The sequence below is a fragment of the Echeneis naucrates genome, chromosome 13, assembly GCF_900963305.1.
Source record: "Echeneis naucrates chromosome 13, fEcheNa1.1, whole genome shotgun sequence".
NCBI classification, from domain to species: Eukaryota; Metazoa; Chordata; class Actinopteri; order Carangiformes; family Echeneidae; genus Echeneis; species Echeneis naucrates.
The window spans coordinates 235,308-252,986 of NC_042523.1; the positions used below are offsets into that span (position 1 = coordinate 235,308).

General features: G+C 41.0%; 1 protein-coding gene across 3 annotated transcripts; it reads left to right on the forward strand.

Annotated features, from left to right (window-relative positions):
- The first annotated feature begins 1,939 nt into the window (after positions 1–1,939).
- Positions 1,940–17,450, forward strand: LOC115053326 (P2Y purinoceptor 14-like). Of its 3 annotated transcripts, none has more exons than XM_029517940.1 (4): positions 1,940–1,976; positions 3,764–3,920; positions 3,997–4,256; positions 15,404–17,450. In XM_029517940.1, the coding sequence occupies exons 2-4, from the start codon at positions 3,777–3,779 to the stop codon at positions 16,119–16,121; spliced, it is 1,122 nt and encodes a 373-aa protein (XP_029373800.1). In that variant the 5' UTR covers positions 1,940–1,976; positions 3,764–3,776; the 3' UTR covers positions 16,122–17,450. The 3 variants fall into 3 exon arrangements, with proteins under 3 accessions (XP_029373800.1, XP_029373801.1, XP_029373802.1); XM_029517941.1 differs by having other exon boundaries at positions 1,951–1,972; XM_029517942.1 differs by lacking the exon at positions 1,940–1,976 and adding an exon at positions 3,536–3,631.
- Positions 17,451–17,679: the final 229 nt, after the last annotated feature.

Below are 17,679 nucleotides of genomic sequence, written 5' to 3' on the forward strand. Positions count from 1 at the left end.
GACCCAGGCTTCTGGTTGCCAGCAGGCCGACGCACAACCGCTCCTGAGTGCCAACTCATGGACTGTTGCCACTGCAGCGGTGGTCAAAGAAGGCAGCAGGCACACAGGCCCAGGACAGCCCCACCATGGAGCACTACACCACGCCAGGCGGAGCAGAGGGAGCTGGAAGCTATGGTAAGACACGATTACCAATTGTGTCGTCTCTAATAAATAGATTCCCAGTTAGCACAGGCAGGGTAAAAGAACAGTGGAGGCTTGAGGAGGTGAAACGTGAAACAAAAATACCGTCTGACAGACCAGGATGGAGGAGAGGTCGCCAAAAAGAAAAGCCTGCAGCCGGTGAGCTTCAATCAGACTGGGGAGTGGCAGCCGAAAGTGTACGTGCAAGAGAGGTGGACACCTCTCCCTTTTATAGTTTGGCCTTCCTTTTGGATTGGGCCTTGTGAACCAATGAATGGCCCCAATCACCTAAACTCAGGGAATGTCTATCCTGCTACGTTTATTTGACTGCTGTGGTGGTGGCGATGATGGTGACTTAATCTCTGAAGTAATTACGACATACATTTGCCTTACTCAAGTGCTGTGCATCTCCAACATTTTACAAAAAAATCCCATTTACAAAGAAACACAGCACGACACACAATTTCTGCAGGGATGTGAGAGCATGACCACGATCAGTAATGTTTCAAATGTAAGGACGGATTAGGTTGTGTATGTAGATGATGGACTGTACTGCTCAAAAAGATAAGACTCTGGAAATGCCTGAACATCTATGCGCGGCCTGATAACCATTTCCCGATGAATATTTAATTCTCTGTGCAGTAATGCTGCACCTTCATCCACTGTCAAAGGGTCAGGTCATGCTAGTGAAAAAGTCGCCCAATGGACCTCTAATATCGGCCTACGGACTGATTTTTTTAAATAACAGACAGCGGAACTATGCTACGCCAAAACTGCTGACTGAATGAATGAGGAAATCAAAAGAAAAAGGAAAGAGGGTGGAGACAGAGAGAAACTACAGGTTCATTGAAAAAAACCTGGTACTGACCAGGTTAGGTTCATAGAGTCTGTTATTACGGTAACTGACAGAGAGCTTACCTCTCTGGGAAACGGGCTAGAGTTACCTCTCTTTCTCTGGTTTGAGTTACTTCCCTTTGTGAAACGGAAAACTCTGAGTTTTCCTCATTTCAGGGTTAACAGACTCCAAATTTCGGCTAAACCTGCTTTGTGAAATCGGCCTCAGAGATCTGTATATGATTAAAAACATTTACGCAGCCGTTCTACAAGATCATGTGACCACAACAAATAAACCATTTTTTTTTCTGTAACCTTAACTAATATTTGCCAATAGTTGCCTACACTACATGATGTAAAACCAGCCTATCATCAGAACCACAATCCTTACTTCCTCATTAAACACAAGTACAAAACACTTGAATAATTGAACCGATTTGGCCTCCCAAGAAAATTATGATGTAAAAGGCATTTGAAAGGCAGCATAACTATTTCAAACTGTGGAGCTCTAGATGGGTACACAGTGTATTAAGAAAATAGATAGGTCATGAATATATGTGAATGTGCAATGTGCAACATGCTGCAGTTTAAACCTCTTTTGGCTTCAATATTTGGCTTTGCTTAATGGAACGGGCAGCCAATGCTTGAGAGAAATTCACTTCACGTAACTGAGGGTATCCTGCTCTTTTAGACATTTGACTGGAAAAGTAGACAAATCAGACAAAAAGGAGGAGTTTATCACAACCACACAGGAAAAAATGCATTGTGTGTTTGACAGGCAAATTAGCAGCAGCACTACACACCAGTAGCAGAGTTATAAACACATTCTACATCAGTGTGCTAGATATCAGCCCATCCCCCAGCTCTTCAGTACTTCCTGTATGATCACTGCACAGGAGGAAGTCAGATAGACCTCCCAATTAGATTCACACTGACAGACATACAGAAGGGGAGTGCTGTAGGTAACTCTGCTCTTTATATATATTATTCATATTCAGGACATATATTAGATGTTTTAAAGATGGGAAATAAGATCTCTTGTGTTATTTAACATATGTGATAATGTGCTCTGGCATAAATTGCCAATACAACAATGCCAAAGTACTGCATTTCCAGTCCCACTTAGGTAAAAGAATATATTTTTACACCTGAAATGCAGTGAAGGAATAGAAACTGCGTGATAGCAAATAATTGTACGTTAGTTAAATATAGATGCTGTGGTTGTACATACAACTGAACATAATTGATGCTAGACTGCTCTTGGAATTCAGATTTTTGGTTGTTGTCTAATGATCTCTAAGAATATTTTAATATGGTTCAAAGAATGTGGCTTTTGATTGAGCAATTGAGCTTGTCTTTAATCTTAATCTTTAATTAATTGTGTGTCACACAAATACAAAAAGAATAACAATCTCTAAATCTGAATTGAAACTACAATAAAATGTTAATGTGCAAAGACATTCAGAAATAGTTTTACTTGTTGAGACTTCTGACTGTTAAATAACATGATAATTTATTATTTTCAATTTATTATTATATTTTTTTTTACAAAATTTTATAGATTCAATGCCACTTTTGCCAATGCACAAGCAAAAGCCCCCAGAAAGAAAAAGAAAAGGTTTTTGCATCATGGCAGCTGAAGAAGACTATGCTCAGACTGCTCAGAGTTAGTTAGTGAAAATACAGTAAGGTGCACTTTTTTATGTGCTGGAAAGCCAAGGAAACTGTCCATTGCCTAAAATAGTACAAGTAACCACTCGAGTTTCTGTGCATGGATTATTGGCCATGAAATATATTTGCCACATCACCTTTGACTTCTGTGTTTGTTTTGGTAAAAGTAAAGCAAAAGTAGTGTAATCAGTAACTTATCACTCTGTAGAAATTAATATTGTAAAGTTCTCTATTACTTGGGCAGAACGATGGCATAGTGGTCAGCGCCGTTGCCCCACAGCACAACCTGGGGGAGTTTGTATGTTCTCCCCGTCCTTGTGTGGGTTTCCTCCCGCAGTCCAAAGAATCAAATCAAATCAGATTTATTGATATAGAGCCAAAACATAACAAGGTGATAGTTTGTATCAGTGTTGCTACTGCTGCTGTGATCTGTCAGTTTCCTCTTCGCTTTTTCCACTTATTCTGGTGGCTGGTGTTTAACCTTGTGTTGCCCTCAGGTTCAGACCTGGCCACAAAGAGATGCTATATAAAAATGAGTGGAGTCCACTATTTAAATTAAGTCTTTTTGCACTGTTGAAAAGTGAAAAACAAGGAGGAGGGAAGATGCAAACAAAATGCAAGCAAAACATAGATATTGAACCCTGGTAGGGCAGCACGGTGGTGTAGTGGTTAGTGCTGTTACCCCGCAGTAAGAAGGTTACGGGTTGGTCCTTTCTGTGCGGAGTTTGCATGTTCTCCCTGTGTCTGCATAGTCCAGGTACTCCGGTTTTCTCCCACCGTCCAAAGATTAAATTGATCGTAGGTGTGAATGCGAGTGTGAGTGGTTGTTTGTCTCTGTCTGTCTCTGTGTGTTGGCCCTGCGATGGACTGGCAACCTGTCCTGGGTGTCCACCCCTCGCCCAATGTGAGCTGGGATTGGCTCCACCTGCCCTGCAACCCAGATATGGTAAAGCGGATGAAGATGAGTGAAAGAGGTTTAATGGTGGAGGACAAGGGGAATATGAAGACGACATCACACGAGTTAAACCATTTTACAGCATATTAATGATAATTTTGTCTGATTCACCTCTTCTCTTAGAATATTCAAAAGCATGAGTTCACTTGGAGGAGTGGAAGAGGCCCTATCTGTCAACCAATCTTTTTTCAGCAAAAACATGAACAATCTGACCCAGTGTAAACAGGTGGATACTTCTGCTCGCATTTTCTTCATATTGCCCCACAGCCTGGTGTTTCTGGTGAGTGACAAATATTAAGATATCTTCCATCTCTCTCTGCCAGGCTACAATTTTTTAAAACCTGATTCCTGTCCAGGTGGGTTTGTTCCTGAACGGCTTAACTCTGAAGGTTTACTTCTGCCATGCTCAGCAGCAGACGTCCAGCAGCGTGACCGTTTATCTGAAGAACTTAGCAGCTGCAGACTTCCTGCTCACCCTCTGCCTCCCCATTCGCATCATCAACTACGCCAGCAGCTCTGCCCTGATCCGCCGGGCCTACTGCAGCTTTGGAGCCTCTGCCCTCTATCTCAACATGTATGCCAGCATCTTGTTCATGGGTTACATCGCAGCAAACAGGTAAGCCAAGCTGGACAGAGCAGAGTGTCTTTCAGTCTCATGCGGTTGTCAAAACAGACAAAACGTGACCAGGTTTCATGAGGTTGCAAAACAATTTGAGGATAATCTAGCAGAGTGAGAAGGCTTTGTTTCAGCGATCCTGCACTCCTGAGCAAATATTAAAATCGTATCCATGGGACTTCCATTTTGACGATGTAGTGGACGCATGCGTGTGGCTTACCTCCGTACATTTTTTTTTTTCGTTATTTTGTTAATTATGTAATTTTTTCAAAATTAATTCAGTGTAACTTCTTATTGAAGTTCACGTCGCGCTGAAACTTAACAAGAATGAGCAAACAAGCTTGGAAAAACCAGGCACAACAACAAACTCTCCCCTTCTCTGGTCGGAACAGTGGGGAAGCTGAAAACATGGTGTCAGGGTCACTGACGTAGCTTTTCTTCAGGAGACCGATTTGTGTATAAATGATCATTGCAGAATGCACAAACCATGGGTTGGGCAAATGTTTAATTCAGCCTTCAATAGCAAATCCAGGGGTGCTGCTATCCTTATCAACGAACATACTCTCCTACGTTCTCCCCTGACCAGACTATATCTGACCCCCACGGGTGTTGTGTTATAGTGAGTGGCACTTTATATCAACCTTTGGTTGTACTAGTTAATGTTTATGTCCCTAATTGGGACAACCCAAATTTCATAACCTCTCTTTTTTCAAAAATTCCCAACTTGGATACTCATTGTCTCATGCTAGGGGGAGACTTGAACTTAGTAATAGACCCCAAACTTGACTGATCCCACCCGAAAGTACCCACCCTCTGCAATGTCGAAAGCACAACCTTCTATTATGAGTCAATTAGGCTGCATAGATGCTTGGCACTTGCTCCATCCATCCATCCATCCAAGTATTTTCTTATTTCTCCAAAGTACACCAAGCTTACTCCTGCATTGATTATTTTTTCTTAGACATGGCTCTTCTACCTCCTGTAAAATCCACTGAATATTCCGCTTTTGTTATTTCTGACCACACTCCTCATATTTTAGACTGAGCACTCTTACCTAATAATTAAAAACTATGGAAGTTTAATACGGGGCTGCTAGCTAAAGATGAGTTCTGTGATTATATTTAAAGGGTTTTCCTTGAGAATAACAAAAATTAATCCATCTCACCCTCTCTGTTATGGGAAACATTAAAAGCAGTAATTAGGGGAGAGATTATCTCACACAGCGTACATCTGGCTACGAAAAATAAACAAAAACAAGAAGAGCTCATTGACTCAATTCTCAGTATAGATATAGATAGTCAAGATCTCCTCGTCCAGAAATGTATGTTAAAAGAGTCAAATTGCAATCCAACTATGATCTTCTCTCTACCAATAAAGCAGAGCACCTTTTAAGTCGGACCACAGGGACATACTATGAATATGGTGATAAATGGTGATAACTCCTTCCACTCCCTAACTACCAACCCAGCTGAAATAAATGCCACATTTGCTTCCTTTTATTCTAACCTGTGTAAAGGTGAACCTCCTGCAAATAAGACCGCAATGGATAACTTCTTGGATGGCATAGATATACCTGTCATTGATCCTCACGTTAAAGAAGAGTTGGAAAAGCCTATACAGATGCAAGAATTACTTTCATGCTTTAGATTAATGCAAAATAAGAAAGCCCCAGGACCAGATGGATTTCCAGTGGACTTTGATAAAAAATGTTGCCATCAACTTGCTCCTTTGTTCCTAGACATGTTTAATGATTCACTGAAGTGGGGCTCTCTGCCTCCAACTTTAAATCAGGCCTCTATCTCACTTATTCCCAAAAAAGAGAAGAACTTAGATGAATTAAATTCAGATGTGAAACTTCTAGCTACAGTGTTAGCACGTCGTTTGGACCCTTGTCTACCAGACACTCAGATCAAACAAGTTTTGTTGGAGGTTGCCAACTTTCATCTAAATCAAATCAAATCAAATCAGATTTATTTGTATAGCGCCAAATCATAACAAAGTTACATCAAGGCACTTTACATATAGAGCAGGTCTAGACCAAACTCTTTAAAAATTTATTTAAAGAGACCCAACAGATCCCCCGATGAGCAAGCACTTGGCAACAGTGGCAAGGAAAAACTTCCTTTAAGAGGCAGAAACCTCGAGCAGAACCAGGCTCAGGGGGGGCGGCCATCTGCCTCGACCGGTTGGGTTGAGAGAGAGAGAGAGAGAGAGAGAGAGAGACAGGCAGGCAGGCATTGGAGGGGGGGGTGTAGGCAGGAACATGTTGTTGCATGAAGTTCATGGAGTTGAGCTGTAATACAGAATTAATGCTATATGGGACCAGCAGGTGTTGCAGGAACATGGGATGGAGATGAGTCACCACCTGCAGGATGAGGACAGGGAGAGAGAGGAGAGGAACTGGGAGAGACAGAGACTTTGGCAGAACATGGTTAGTAAATGCAGTATAAATGCTTAGAACTGGGTGAAACTGTTTTTTTTTTTTTTTTTAAGAAGGATGGTTTTTATCAGCGCATGCAAGGAGGGAGTTAGAGAGAAAGAGGGAGAAAGGGTGACAGGGAGAGACAGAGAGCGAGAGAGAGAGAGAGAGAGAGAGAGAGAGAGAGAAGCTCAGTCCTTCCCCCAGCAGCCTAGGCCTATAGCAGCATACCTAAAGAGTAGAGGACTTTTTAACTGTACGCTCTGTCATACAGGAAAGTTTTAAGCCTGGTCTTGAAAGTTACTAAAGAGTCCGCCCCCCGGACCGATGCTGGGAGTTGGTTCCATAGAAGAGGGGCCTGATAACTGAACGATCTGCCTCCAGATTTACTCTTGGAGGCTCTAGGAACCACAAGTAAACCTCCATCTAGAGAGCGGAGTGGCCTGCTAGGACAGTAAGGAACTATGAGCTCTCTGAGATACGATGGAGCTTGGCCATTAAGAGCTTTATACGTTAAAAGAAGGATTTTGAATTCTACCCTATATTTTACTGGCAGCCAATGAAGAGCAGCCAACACGGGAGAGATGTGATCTCTTTTCCTAGTTCCTGTTAATATTCGTGCAGCAGCGTTCTGAATTAACTGAAGGCCTTTTAGAGATTTGTTTGGACATCCAGATAGTAATGAGTTACAGTAGTCCAGCCTAGAAGTTACAAATGCATGGACTAGTTTTTCTGCATCATCCTGAGAAAGGATGTTTCTGATTTTCCTAATGTTTCTCAGGTGGAAGAAAGCTGCCCGACTAACTTGTTTTATGTGAGGGACAAAGGACATGTCCTGGTCAAAAATTACTCCAAGGTTTCTTACAGTGGAGCTGGAGGCCAAAGTAATGCCGTCCAAACTGATGAGATGATTAGATAGTATTTTTCTGAGGTGCTTAGGACCGAGTACAATAACTTCTGTTTTGTCAGAGTTGAGAAGTAAAAAATTTCCAGTCATCCAGACTTTTATGTCTTCAAGACATGCCTGCAGTCTGACTATCTGACTGACTTCATTTGGCTTCATTGATAGGTACAGCTGAGTATCGTCTGCGTAGCAGTGGAAATTGATGCTGTGTTTCCTGATAATGTTGCCTAGAGGAAGCAGATAAAGCGTAAAGAGGATTGGTCCAAGTACCGAACCCTGCGGGACTCCATGACTGACTACAGTACATGAGGAGGAGCTGTTGTTTACATGAACAAACTGATGTCTATCTGATAAGTAGGATTTGAACCACTTTAGTGCAGTTCCTTTAATTCCAATTTCATGTTCCAGTGTCTGTAGTAAAATATTATGATCTATGGTGTCGAATGCAGCACTAAGATCTAGAAGGAGAAGTATGGAGGCTGATCCAGCCTCCATACTTCTCCATCTAACCATCTAACATTAGGAGACTTGGTCATATCCTTCGATGCAGAGAAAGCCTTTGATCGTGTAGAGTGGATTATCTGTTTTCTGTTTTGGGGAAATTCGGTTTTGGGTCTAAATTCCTCTCCTGGATACAACTTTTATACTCTGCCCCCTCTGCTTGTGTGACAACACATTTTCACAGGTCTGAATATTTTCCTCTATCAAGAGGGACACGCCAGGGTTGCCCTATGTCTCCCTCGCTTTTTACTATAGCAATAGAGCCTCTTTCCATTGCTCTCAAATCCTCTTCTTGTTTTATTGGAATTGTCAGAGGCGGTCTGGAACATCGAGTATCTCTTTATGCGGATGATCTGTTGCTATATTTCACAGACCCAGGTAGCTGTGTCGATAATATTTAACAAACTTTGACAATTTTTGGATCGTTCTCGTGGTATAAATAAAACATTAGCAAAAGCGAGTGTTTTCCGGTGAACAAAGCTGCCAAACAGATCTCATTATGGGCATTTCTCATTCCCTTCCTTTACTATTCAAAAACAATTTCACTAAGCTGGTAACTGAAATTAAGACTGATCTGGCATGCTGGGACTCTCTCCCTCTCTCGTTATCCTAGTTATATTCAAAATCCAGTTGTTCTTTCCTCTTTGAAAATTTGGAAACAATTCAAGCAACACTTCAAACTCTCAGCTCCCATCCTATTAAGTCCTATTTGCAAAATCATTCATTCCCCTGCTCCAACACAGACACAGTTCTCACTGAGGTCTGGTTTATCTTTCAGATTAATTTTCTTTTTTGTCATTAAAGTTTTTTATTTATTCCTACACGCATAAACTTACAATTAAACTCAAAAACAAACACTGACACCAACATCAACAGACAGTATATCCAGAATACAACCATATATACAAAGGCCTCTTGCAAATCAACATTTCCTTTTTTGAAACACCCACAATATATATTCAGCACCATGTCTTCAAATTTTTCCATATGTCCTACCTACAAAAAAAAATACTTTCCCAGGCCCTCCTAAAATGTTCCTCTTCATTGTTAATTCTAGCCAACATGCGTTCATATGATGCAACTTCTGACATCATTTCCATCCATTTTTTTAACATCTGGGGCAACTGTACTCTTCCATACTCTGAGAATTGTTCGAGCAGCGGTGACCATCCCAACTTTTAAAACCCCTCGTTCATATTTAGATATATTTAGTATTTCTGTTTGGTCCCCTAACAAACATAGTCTTGGTGATATAGGTACCGCCACACCCAGCCATTTACTCACATGTTCCAATACTTTCTCCCAAAACGGGTACACCAGTTTACATCCCCAAATTACATGTAAAAATGTTCCTATTTCACTCTGACACTTCCAGCATAAATTACTTCCTAATAAGCCCATTCTATGTAGTTTTGAAGGGGTGAAATAAAATCAATGAACTATCTTATACTGAATAAATTTTCCCTTTGCCTCTCTCATGTGTTTCCCTGTATTTGATAAGATATTTAACCAATGCTCCTCATTCAGATCACACCCTAGGTCTTTCTGCCAAATAATCCTCAGATTTTTACACATATCTTCTTGTAAACCATTAAATGTCTTGTAAAATATGGCTGCTCTGTGTGTTATACTTGGTAGATCCAAAACTTCCATCAATGTATTCTTGTGGTGATTAAATTTACCCTTTGTGATACAGTCTCTTATTTGTAAATATTTCCAATAATTACCTTTATATTCCAGATTATATTTTTGCATAATATAGGCAAACGACATGAACACTCCATCCACACACAGGTCACTTATTTTGTGTATCCCTCTTACAAGCCATTGATTCCAATAAACAGATTTCTTCCCAATACGCACGGCTGGGTTATACCATAGAGAGGCGTAAGGTTGTCTCAAGTTCGAAATACTATATATCTTATGAATTTCTCTCCAAACTGCTTTAGAATAAGACAGCACTGGGTTTGAAAAATAATTATGTCCAGAAGTTGTTGCCCCATGTGAGAGGACATCCAGAGGTTCAAATGGGCTAGTTAGTTGTCTTTCAATTTTGATCCAGCTCAGCTCCTGATCTATCCCCTTCCAATGTTTTATCAATCTAGAAATTTCAAATGATAGATTATATAATCTTACATTAGGTAGACCCATACCTCCTATTTCCTTCGATGCCCACATCTTCTTTATATTAATCCTTGGTCTCTTTTTATCCCATAAAAAGTCTTTGATAATTTTATCATAATGTTTAAACAGTTGTGGTGCTATATTGAGTGGCAGCATCATGGAAACATAATTGAATTGCGGTGCAACCACCATTTCAATTACATTAATTTTTCCCCACAATGTGAGCCTCAATTTTCCCCATTTATCCAGGTTCAGTTTTATTTTCTGGAGTAGTGGTTCCATATTTGAGAGCATCATCTCGTCCAGATTTGAATTTAGTTGGATGCCTAGATATTTCATACCTGAAGATAGAAACTTGAAGCCATATGAAGTGATAACCCCAGAGTGACATGTATGCGATATCGGCATACATTCCGACTTATGCCAGTTTATTTTATAATAATTTAGAATATGATTCGATACCTTCAAGTAACACCGGCAGGGAGTTCCCAGGTTCCTCTAACACTGCTAAAATATCATCGGCATACATAAATAGCTTGTGCTCTCTACCTCCTGCCTGCACACCTTTAACCCTCACGTCAGCTCTGATTGCTACAGCTAGTGGTTCAAGATCAGATTATCTGAATAGTGACTTGCCAATTCTTTCTCCAATTTACAGATCTCTTTGTCTAATGTGTTTTCTTTCTTCACATTCTCCTTTTTAATTTTTGAGGCGTGAGCAATAATTTTCCCTCTTGTATAGGCCTTAGATGCTTCCCAAACCGAGGAAATTGTTTCTGTAGAGCCAATATTAATTTCAAAAAAAGATTTAAGATCCTCTGATAACGTATTACTAAATGACACATCCTGTAGCCACGCGGTGTTAAGCCTCCAACGTCCTCTTTTCACACTATCTGTGTTCAGGTCAACATGTAACTCCACTGTGGCGTGATCACTGAGGGCAATTGCCCCTATTCCACAGTCCACTACTGAGTCTATTAATGAGTTAGACATCAGAAAAAAATCAATCCTTGAATGGGATTTGTGACAATGGGAGTAAAAGGTGTATTCCTTCTCACGTGGGTTCACCAATCGCCATATGTCCACCAAACTCAAGTCTTCTGTCAGCATATGAATTGCAGCTCTGTCCCTGGGTGAAGATTTACCACTGGGCTTACTCTTATCAATTATTCCGTCCATTACCTGGTTGAAATCCCCTGCTAGTATGACCTGGCCCTGTATGTTTCCTATCACTCTATTAACTTCATGAAAGAAATCCGGTTCCTCCTTGTTTGGGGCGTATATATTACATAGCACTGTCCTGATTCCATTGATCAAGGCTTCAATGCAAATAATTCTACCGTACTTATCATTGTGTTGTTTTAGCATGACAAAACTTAAATTTTTATTAATGAGTATCATCACCCCATTCTGTTTACTGGAGTATGAGCTATGAAAAACCTTCCCTACCCAGCCTCTTTTAAATTTCCCTGCCTCTTCATCTCCCATAATATGAGACTCCTGAATAAATGCTATATCTGTATTTTTAGATTTTAAATATGTCAAAACCTTCCTCCTTTTAATAGGGTTGCCACATCCATTTATGTTCCACGATATTATATTAATGTACCTGTTAGCCATCATTTCTAGACCTGTAAATACTCTTTGACCTCAGTTCTCTCATCATGGTTTCAATAATAACTACATAGTTCAAGGTGTTGTTCAAAATGTTGAGCCTTCTCAAACATACTGTCTTGGTGCACAGATAAAACATGAAAAACACAAACATAACCCCGGTTAAAGCAGCCCAGAACTCGGTGCTTCTAACTAACCCCCACCCCCGACTAACCTGATCTAAATTAACCGTGTCCGTGAGGCGCATCCTGTCAGCTCGTGACAGCACAGCTCTTCCTGCCTCCCACAAACCATCATCAACGTTACCTTATTCCCACAGATTCACACACACTTCGTCTGGTTTCGTAAAGTCCCCCGGTCCTCTATTCAGCATCTCGCACAAACTTCTCCGCATCCTTGCTGTCTCGAAAAGTTTTCTTCTGCCCTTTCCATGTGAAGATGAGCGTGGCGGGGTAGACCAGCCTGTGCCTCACATTTAGCTCCTGCAGACGTCTCTTCACTGGAGTAAATGCTTTCCTTTTCTCCGCTAATTCTCTGGTCACATCTTCATAGAAGGACAGCTTACAGTCCTCCCAGTCGATCCCACGTCTCTCCTTAGCCACCTGCAGCACCTTGTCTCGGGCCGATGAACGTAGAAAGCGCATCAGAATGGTCCTGGGCGGTTGATTCGGGCCCGGTATGGGTGCCAAAGAGCGGTGGGCACGTTCAATGTCAAACTCGCTGCCGGATAGCCCGAGCCCCTGAGAGATGATCTCTTCCATATACTGAATAACTTTGCCCGTCTTCTCCTTGCCCTCTTTCAGTCCCACCACTCTTACATTATTTCTCCTGCTGCGGTTTTCCAGATCTTCCACGCGCATCCACAGTGTTTCCAGTCTCTTGTCACATTTCTCCATACTTTCCTCCATTCGTGCGTTTACGTCTTCCATGTCCGATATGCGTTGTTCCACCTCTCCCAGCCTCACTTGTATGTTCTCCACCGCATCTTTAAGCTCTTTCGTTGTCTCCTTAATTGAGACAACATCCGTCGCCACCACCTGAAGAGTGGTACTCATTTTCCGTATCTCCTCGAACATTGTTTTATCGTCAAACACTTCTCCAGATTTAGGGTCGTTTTCACATGCCGGTGTCGGAGACGTGGAGGTGAGTTCAGGTGTTGGACTGGTCTTTGAGGTTAGCTTACTTCTCGTCGCCGCACCATTGAAAAAGTTAGCTTTGCTGTTGTTCGACATTTCGCCGGGGAGGTACAAATTTTTGGTCGGAAACCGAAATTAATTCTTGTCTTTAACACAGGGCCTCAATTTTGAAACTAAGAACGAAGTGTATGTCTCAAAATATACATAATTAACTGACGGTCGTGGGGAGCTCTCTTACTGTGCCGCCATCTTCCCTGCGGTCCCACTTGACTCCTTTTCAAAAGGAATCTTTTCTACTTTTAATGATCTCCGTATTAAATATAATCTACCCCAGTCTCATATGTTTATATATATATATATATATATAATATATATATATATATATATTTTTTTTAATCTAATTGTATATTGTACACACTGAGCATCCTATATTTATTTATCTTTTGTTTTTGTTTTTGTTTTGTCTGTTTTTTTTTTTTTTTTTTTTTTTTTTCTCTCTCCCTCATTCTTTCTTCTTGGAAGAAGTTGTTCTTTGTTGTCCTTTCGGGGGGAGAAAAAAGCAGGGGGAACAGCTGTGGTATAACTATATCTTGTTTCAATGTTTGTGAAATGCTGGTCTGCAATAAAAAAAAAAAAAAAGATCATATCCATAAAAATCAGCTTCAGTTGTCCTTTTATAGGCTTGGATATGAGTAATAACTACTTCCTCAACTTTATGTCGAATAGAAATAATATGAACTCCTACTTTCTCATGGGAAACAAAATACCACAGTCTTGTGCCATATTATTGTGTTTGTTGACACATTCTTCCTCTCAAACCTCCTGCTGACGTTGACAACTTTGTTACTCTATTAACTACTTCATCGCACATTTGATGCCATCAGTGCTATGACCACTTGGTGGTCTAGAAACAAAATTTAGTTTTAAGGTTATAATAATCTGCTGAAAGACAATGTCTTGATCTGATTGTGTGACTGTGAATTGACTCAGTAGCAGATGTTCAACGTTGCTGTCACACACTGTACATCAGTGCATGATTATGATTATGATTATCATTATGAGATTATGGCACATAGAAAAAATATTGTGATAAGATAACTGCTGCAGACAGACGCTCCTGACTTTGTAGTGGTTGACAGTACTTCTAGGAGGAGTTTGGGGCACAATGTTTGGCCCAGTGTCAGAAAGCTGGGTGTCCATAAGAGGTCACCGGTTTTCCAGCAGGACAATGAGCCCTTCAGATCTGAAACACCTGGAAAAGTTTGCAAAAGAAAAGTTCCAGCAGAGAGGTATGAGAATCTCATTACAGGAATCGATTAATTTCAGCAATTCAGGATGTGCTACCAAATCTTAAGGTGCTGATTATTTTGTCCAGTTCATTTGTGTAATTTTCCAAATCAAATTAATTTACATTACACCAAATCCCAGCAGGGTTATATCAAGAGACCTTACATAGGGCAGGTTTAGCCAAAACTCTTTCTATAGTTATTTAAAGAGACCCAACACATCCTTCCATGAGCAAACACTTGGTACCAGTTGAGGAAAGAAACTTCCTTTCAGAGGCAGAAACCTCAGACAGAACCAGACTCACAGTTTTGTGTGGAATAGAATAGAACCCTAACCCTTGAATGCAAAGAAAAGAGAGTGTTAAGAGTGCTGAATCCCAGTTTCAAAGCGAATGGTAGTCATCAAAAAGATGTCTTAAATACTATCAATACTGACCAGGCTAGTGAGATCTGGGCATGAAGTACTTGGTCTCAGCTGCTCTGAGAAGGGTTTCATGCTGTTTTTAGGATGTGAGCTGTTGTGAACACTGCTGAGTCTGAAATATTAAGGATGTGGTTTGACAAGATAAAGATACAGACTAGATCAATGCAGCAGAGAATCACAGAGGAAGAGGCGCACTTAAGGTACAAACTTCTTGTGTTTGAATTTAACCACATTCACAGGGGCAGATGTGGACCTTGATTGTTGCTTGTGTTTGCCTGTCTTCATCTGTATGTCTTCATCTCTCATCAGCAGATCATTTTGTTTGCTTGACTGTCTTTCTGCCCTCAGCCTGACTTGGCCCACAATTAGAACAGTCCAATTTCACATGATTCTGTAGTGACTCGTGGGATTTTGGTCAACCTGAATTTGAAAGTTAAGCATGTTTCAAAGTGTTGAACTCTCCTCTTTTAACCACTTCCATATTCAGCCAGTGAGCAGAGCTGGGTGGTCTAAGATCAGTCTGTACATACTCCTGTTAGGCCTATGCAACAATACAACACAATGATGTGAAGTTCTGGGTCTGCTTCTCTCAACATTTATTAACATTTGTCGAAACCCAGGACGTTTTTTTTTTTTTTTTTAATCTTTGAAAAGCTAATGTGTAAAAACAACAAAAACATGGGGTTTGCAGATGGCTTTGGTCATGGAATTTTTATTTACATCTCCCTCTCCCCTCCAGGTACCAGAAGATTGTCCATCATTTAGGAAGTAACATCCTGCAGACGGTTAAAGCTGCTCACATCATCTCCACGGTAACCTGGACTGTTCTCGTGGCTATGATGTTCACCTACGTCCTAATGTCACTGCTCACCCCAGAACAACTACAAGGTTACAGTTCTGTTCCCATCACAGCGAGCTGTGACTCCCTGCATAGCCAACCCCTGAGTGTTCTCTACAAAGCCCTCCACTCCTGCTGTGCTGCTATCTTCCTGCTTGTTCTCATCACTCTGGTCTTCTTCTACTACAGTACCTCTCACAGGCTGTCGCTGGCAGAGCAGAGGCATCCAGCATCCTCATGCTCCAAGAAACTTGTCAAGTCCCGCAGGAACATGTTAGTACTGGTCAGTGTCTTCTGCATTTGCTTTGTTCCATATCACCTTGTTCGCCTTCCCTATGTCCTCCTGAAGGGGCAGTGCTCAATGAACCAGTTGTTCTTCTACCTGAAGGAGTTGGCAATCATGATGTCAGTTCTTAATGTCTGCCTGGATCCCCTCATCTACTTCATCTTCAGCAAGGCTTTCAGGGCCCAACTGAGCATGAGGAGGATGTTCAGCAGCGCAAAGACTGACACACGTGGGACAAAATCAAAGAGGAGAAGCAGTGACAGGCGAATGAACACCACCAGAGTTAACAAGGAGTTAATCAGTGTGATGATAAAGGAGAACAGTGGGCTGTAGCTTCAAGCTGATAGAGACCAACACCCAAGACTTGTGTTGTCCACCCACCAAAGCACATCACAAATGCATTTACACATGACACAGGGCAGCCAGTAAGAGTTTCACATTTAAGCCACCTGCTTTTTAACTGTACATTTCGGGCTTTGAACAGAACATTTTACTAATGCACTTCGTGCTCCCTTGTAGCAGCAGAGAAACTTTTTTTCTGGAACTTTCAATGAGTATTTCCTAGAGCTCTTTCAATCACATGCACAGAATTATCAAATCTGAGGCACAGTACCATCAAAGAGATGACACATAAAATACACTAGAATATGCAAAGAAACAACAATTTCAAATGTTTAAAGTAACTATTTGAAAAAATGCATTTATTCTTGGCCAAAGAACTTGTCAACAAAATGAAATTGTATCATACTTTGTTTTTTGGACAAAATGTTTAAATAGATTCAGTATTGACCATAGATAGAAACATGATTAACAGACCTCAAGAATCCACTCTTGAAACCTGCTCTCCCTTTGACAGTCAAGTTAGGTCAAACATTAAAAGGACTGCACTAAGTCTTCAAGGCATTTTACAAAACCGGCCACATTCTTTCATGATCGCTGTTGTTAGCTGTTGTTTCTTAAACCACTCTTGACCCATTATTGTAGCAGGGAACTCCTGCTGAAAGCGGCCACTGCCATGAGTGAATACTGTTTCCATCAGCAATGGACTTGGTCTGAACAACGTTAAGGTTGGTGCTATGTGTCAAAGTAGCATCCAGGCAGGACTTATACTTTTCAGGTTATGTATCCTGTTGCCATGGGGTTCAACATTTTACTTGTTTATGTATGTAATGGTGGTGGTTGGGGGGTGGCAAGGAGAGAGAAAAAGGGGGGACAAGGAGGGAGAGAGAGAACACTACAAGATACAATCAAAATATACAGATGTACAGTTGCATTAATGACAGATACTTTCTCTTTCAACAACATCAACTTTACACTTACATTTTCCTGTGGCCTCAAATACATTTCACCCAATGACAGGCACAAAAAAGCCTGTCTATAGTTTGTCAGGGCCCAAGCTGATAAAGATGAAGACTACTGGGACTCCTACTCTGGAGTAGGGGTGGAATGACTAACCGATTTATATTCTTGCAATTCAACTGCATTGATCTGTGGCATCGGCATTCCGGACGACATATATCGATTAAAATCGTTTGAAATGGTAAAGAATTGATTGTCATTGATATTCGGAAACTGCACATTGGATTTAGGCACAGAAATTGTATGGATGTGTGTTTGTTTGTTTGTTTTTAGCCCTTTAGACACATTAAATGTCACACCGTGGTGAGGTTGTCTTGTCTGGGCTTACTGTATCTCGTCATTTCCTGTTTTATTTTGAAATGCCTAACTGTCCTCTCGTTTCAGAACACTTGCCCTTCCTCATGTCTCCTGCGTGTCCTCCTGATTACCAATTGTCTCCACCTGTTCCCCATTTTCCCCACAGTTCAAATAGTCTGTCTTCCCCTTGTCTTGTGCCAGTGTATTGTCATTTCATGTCCCACATCAGCGTTAC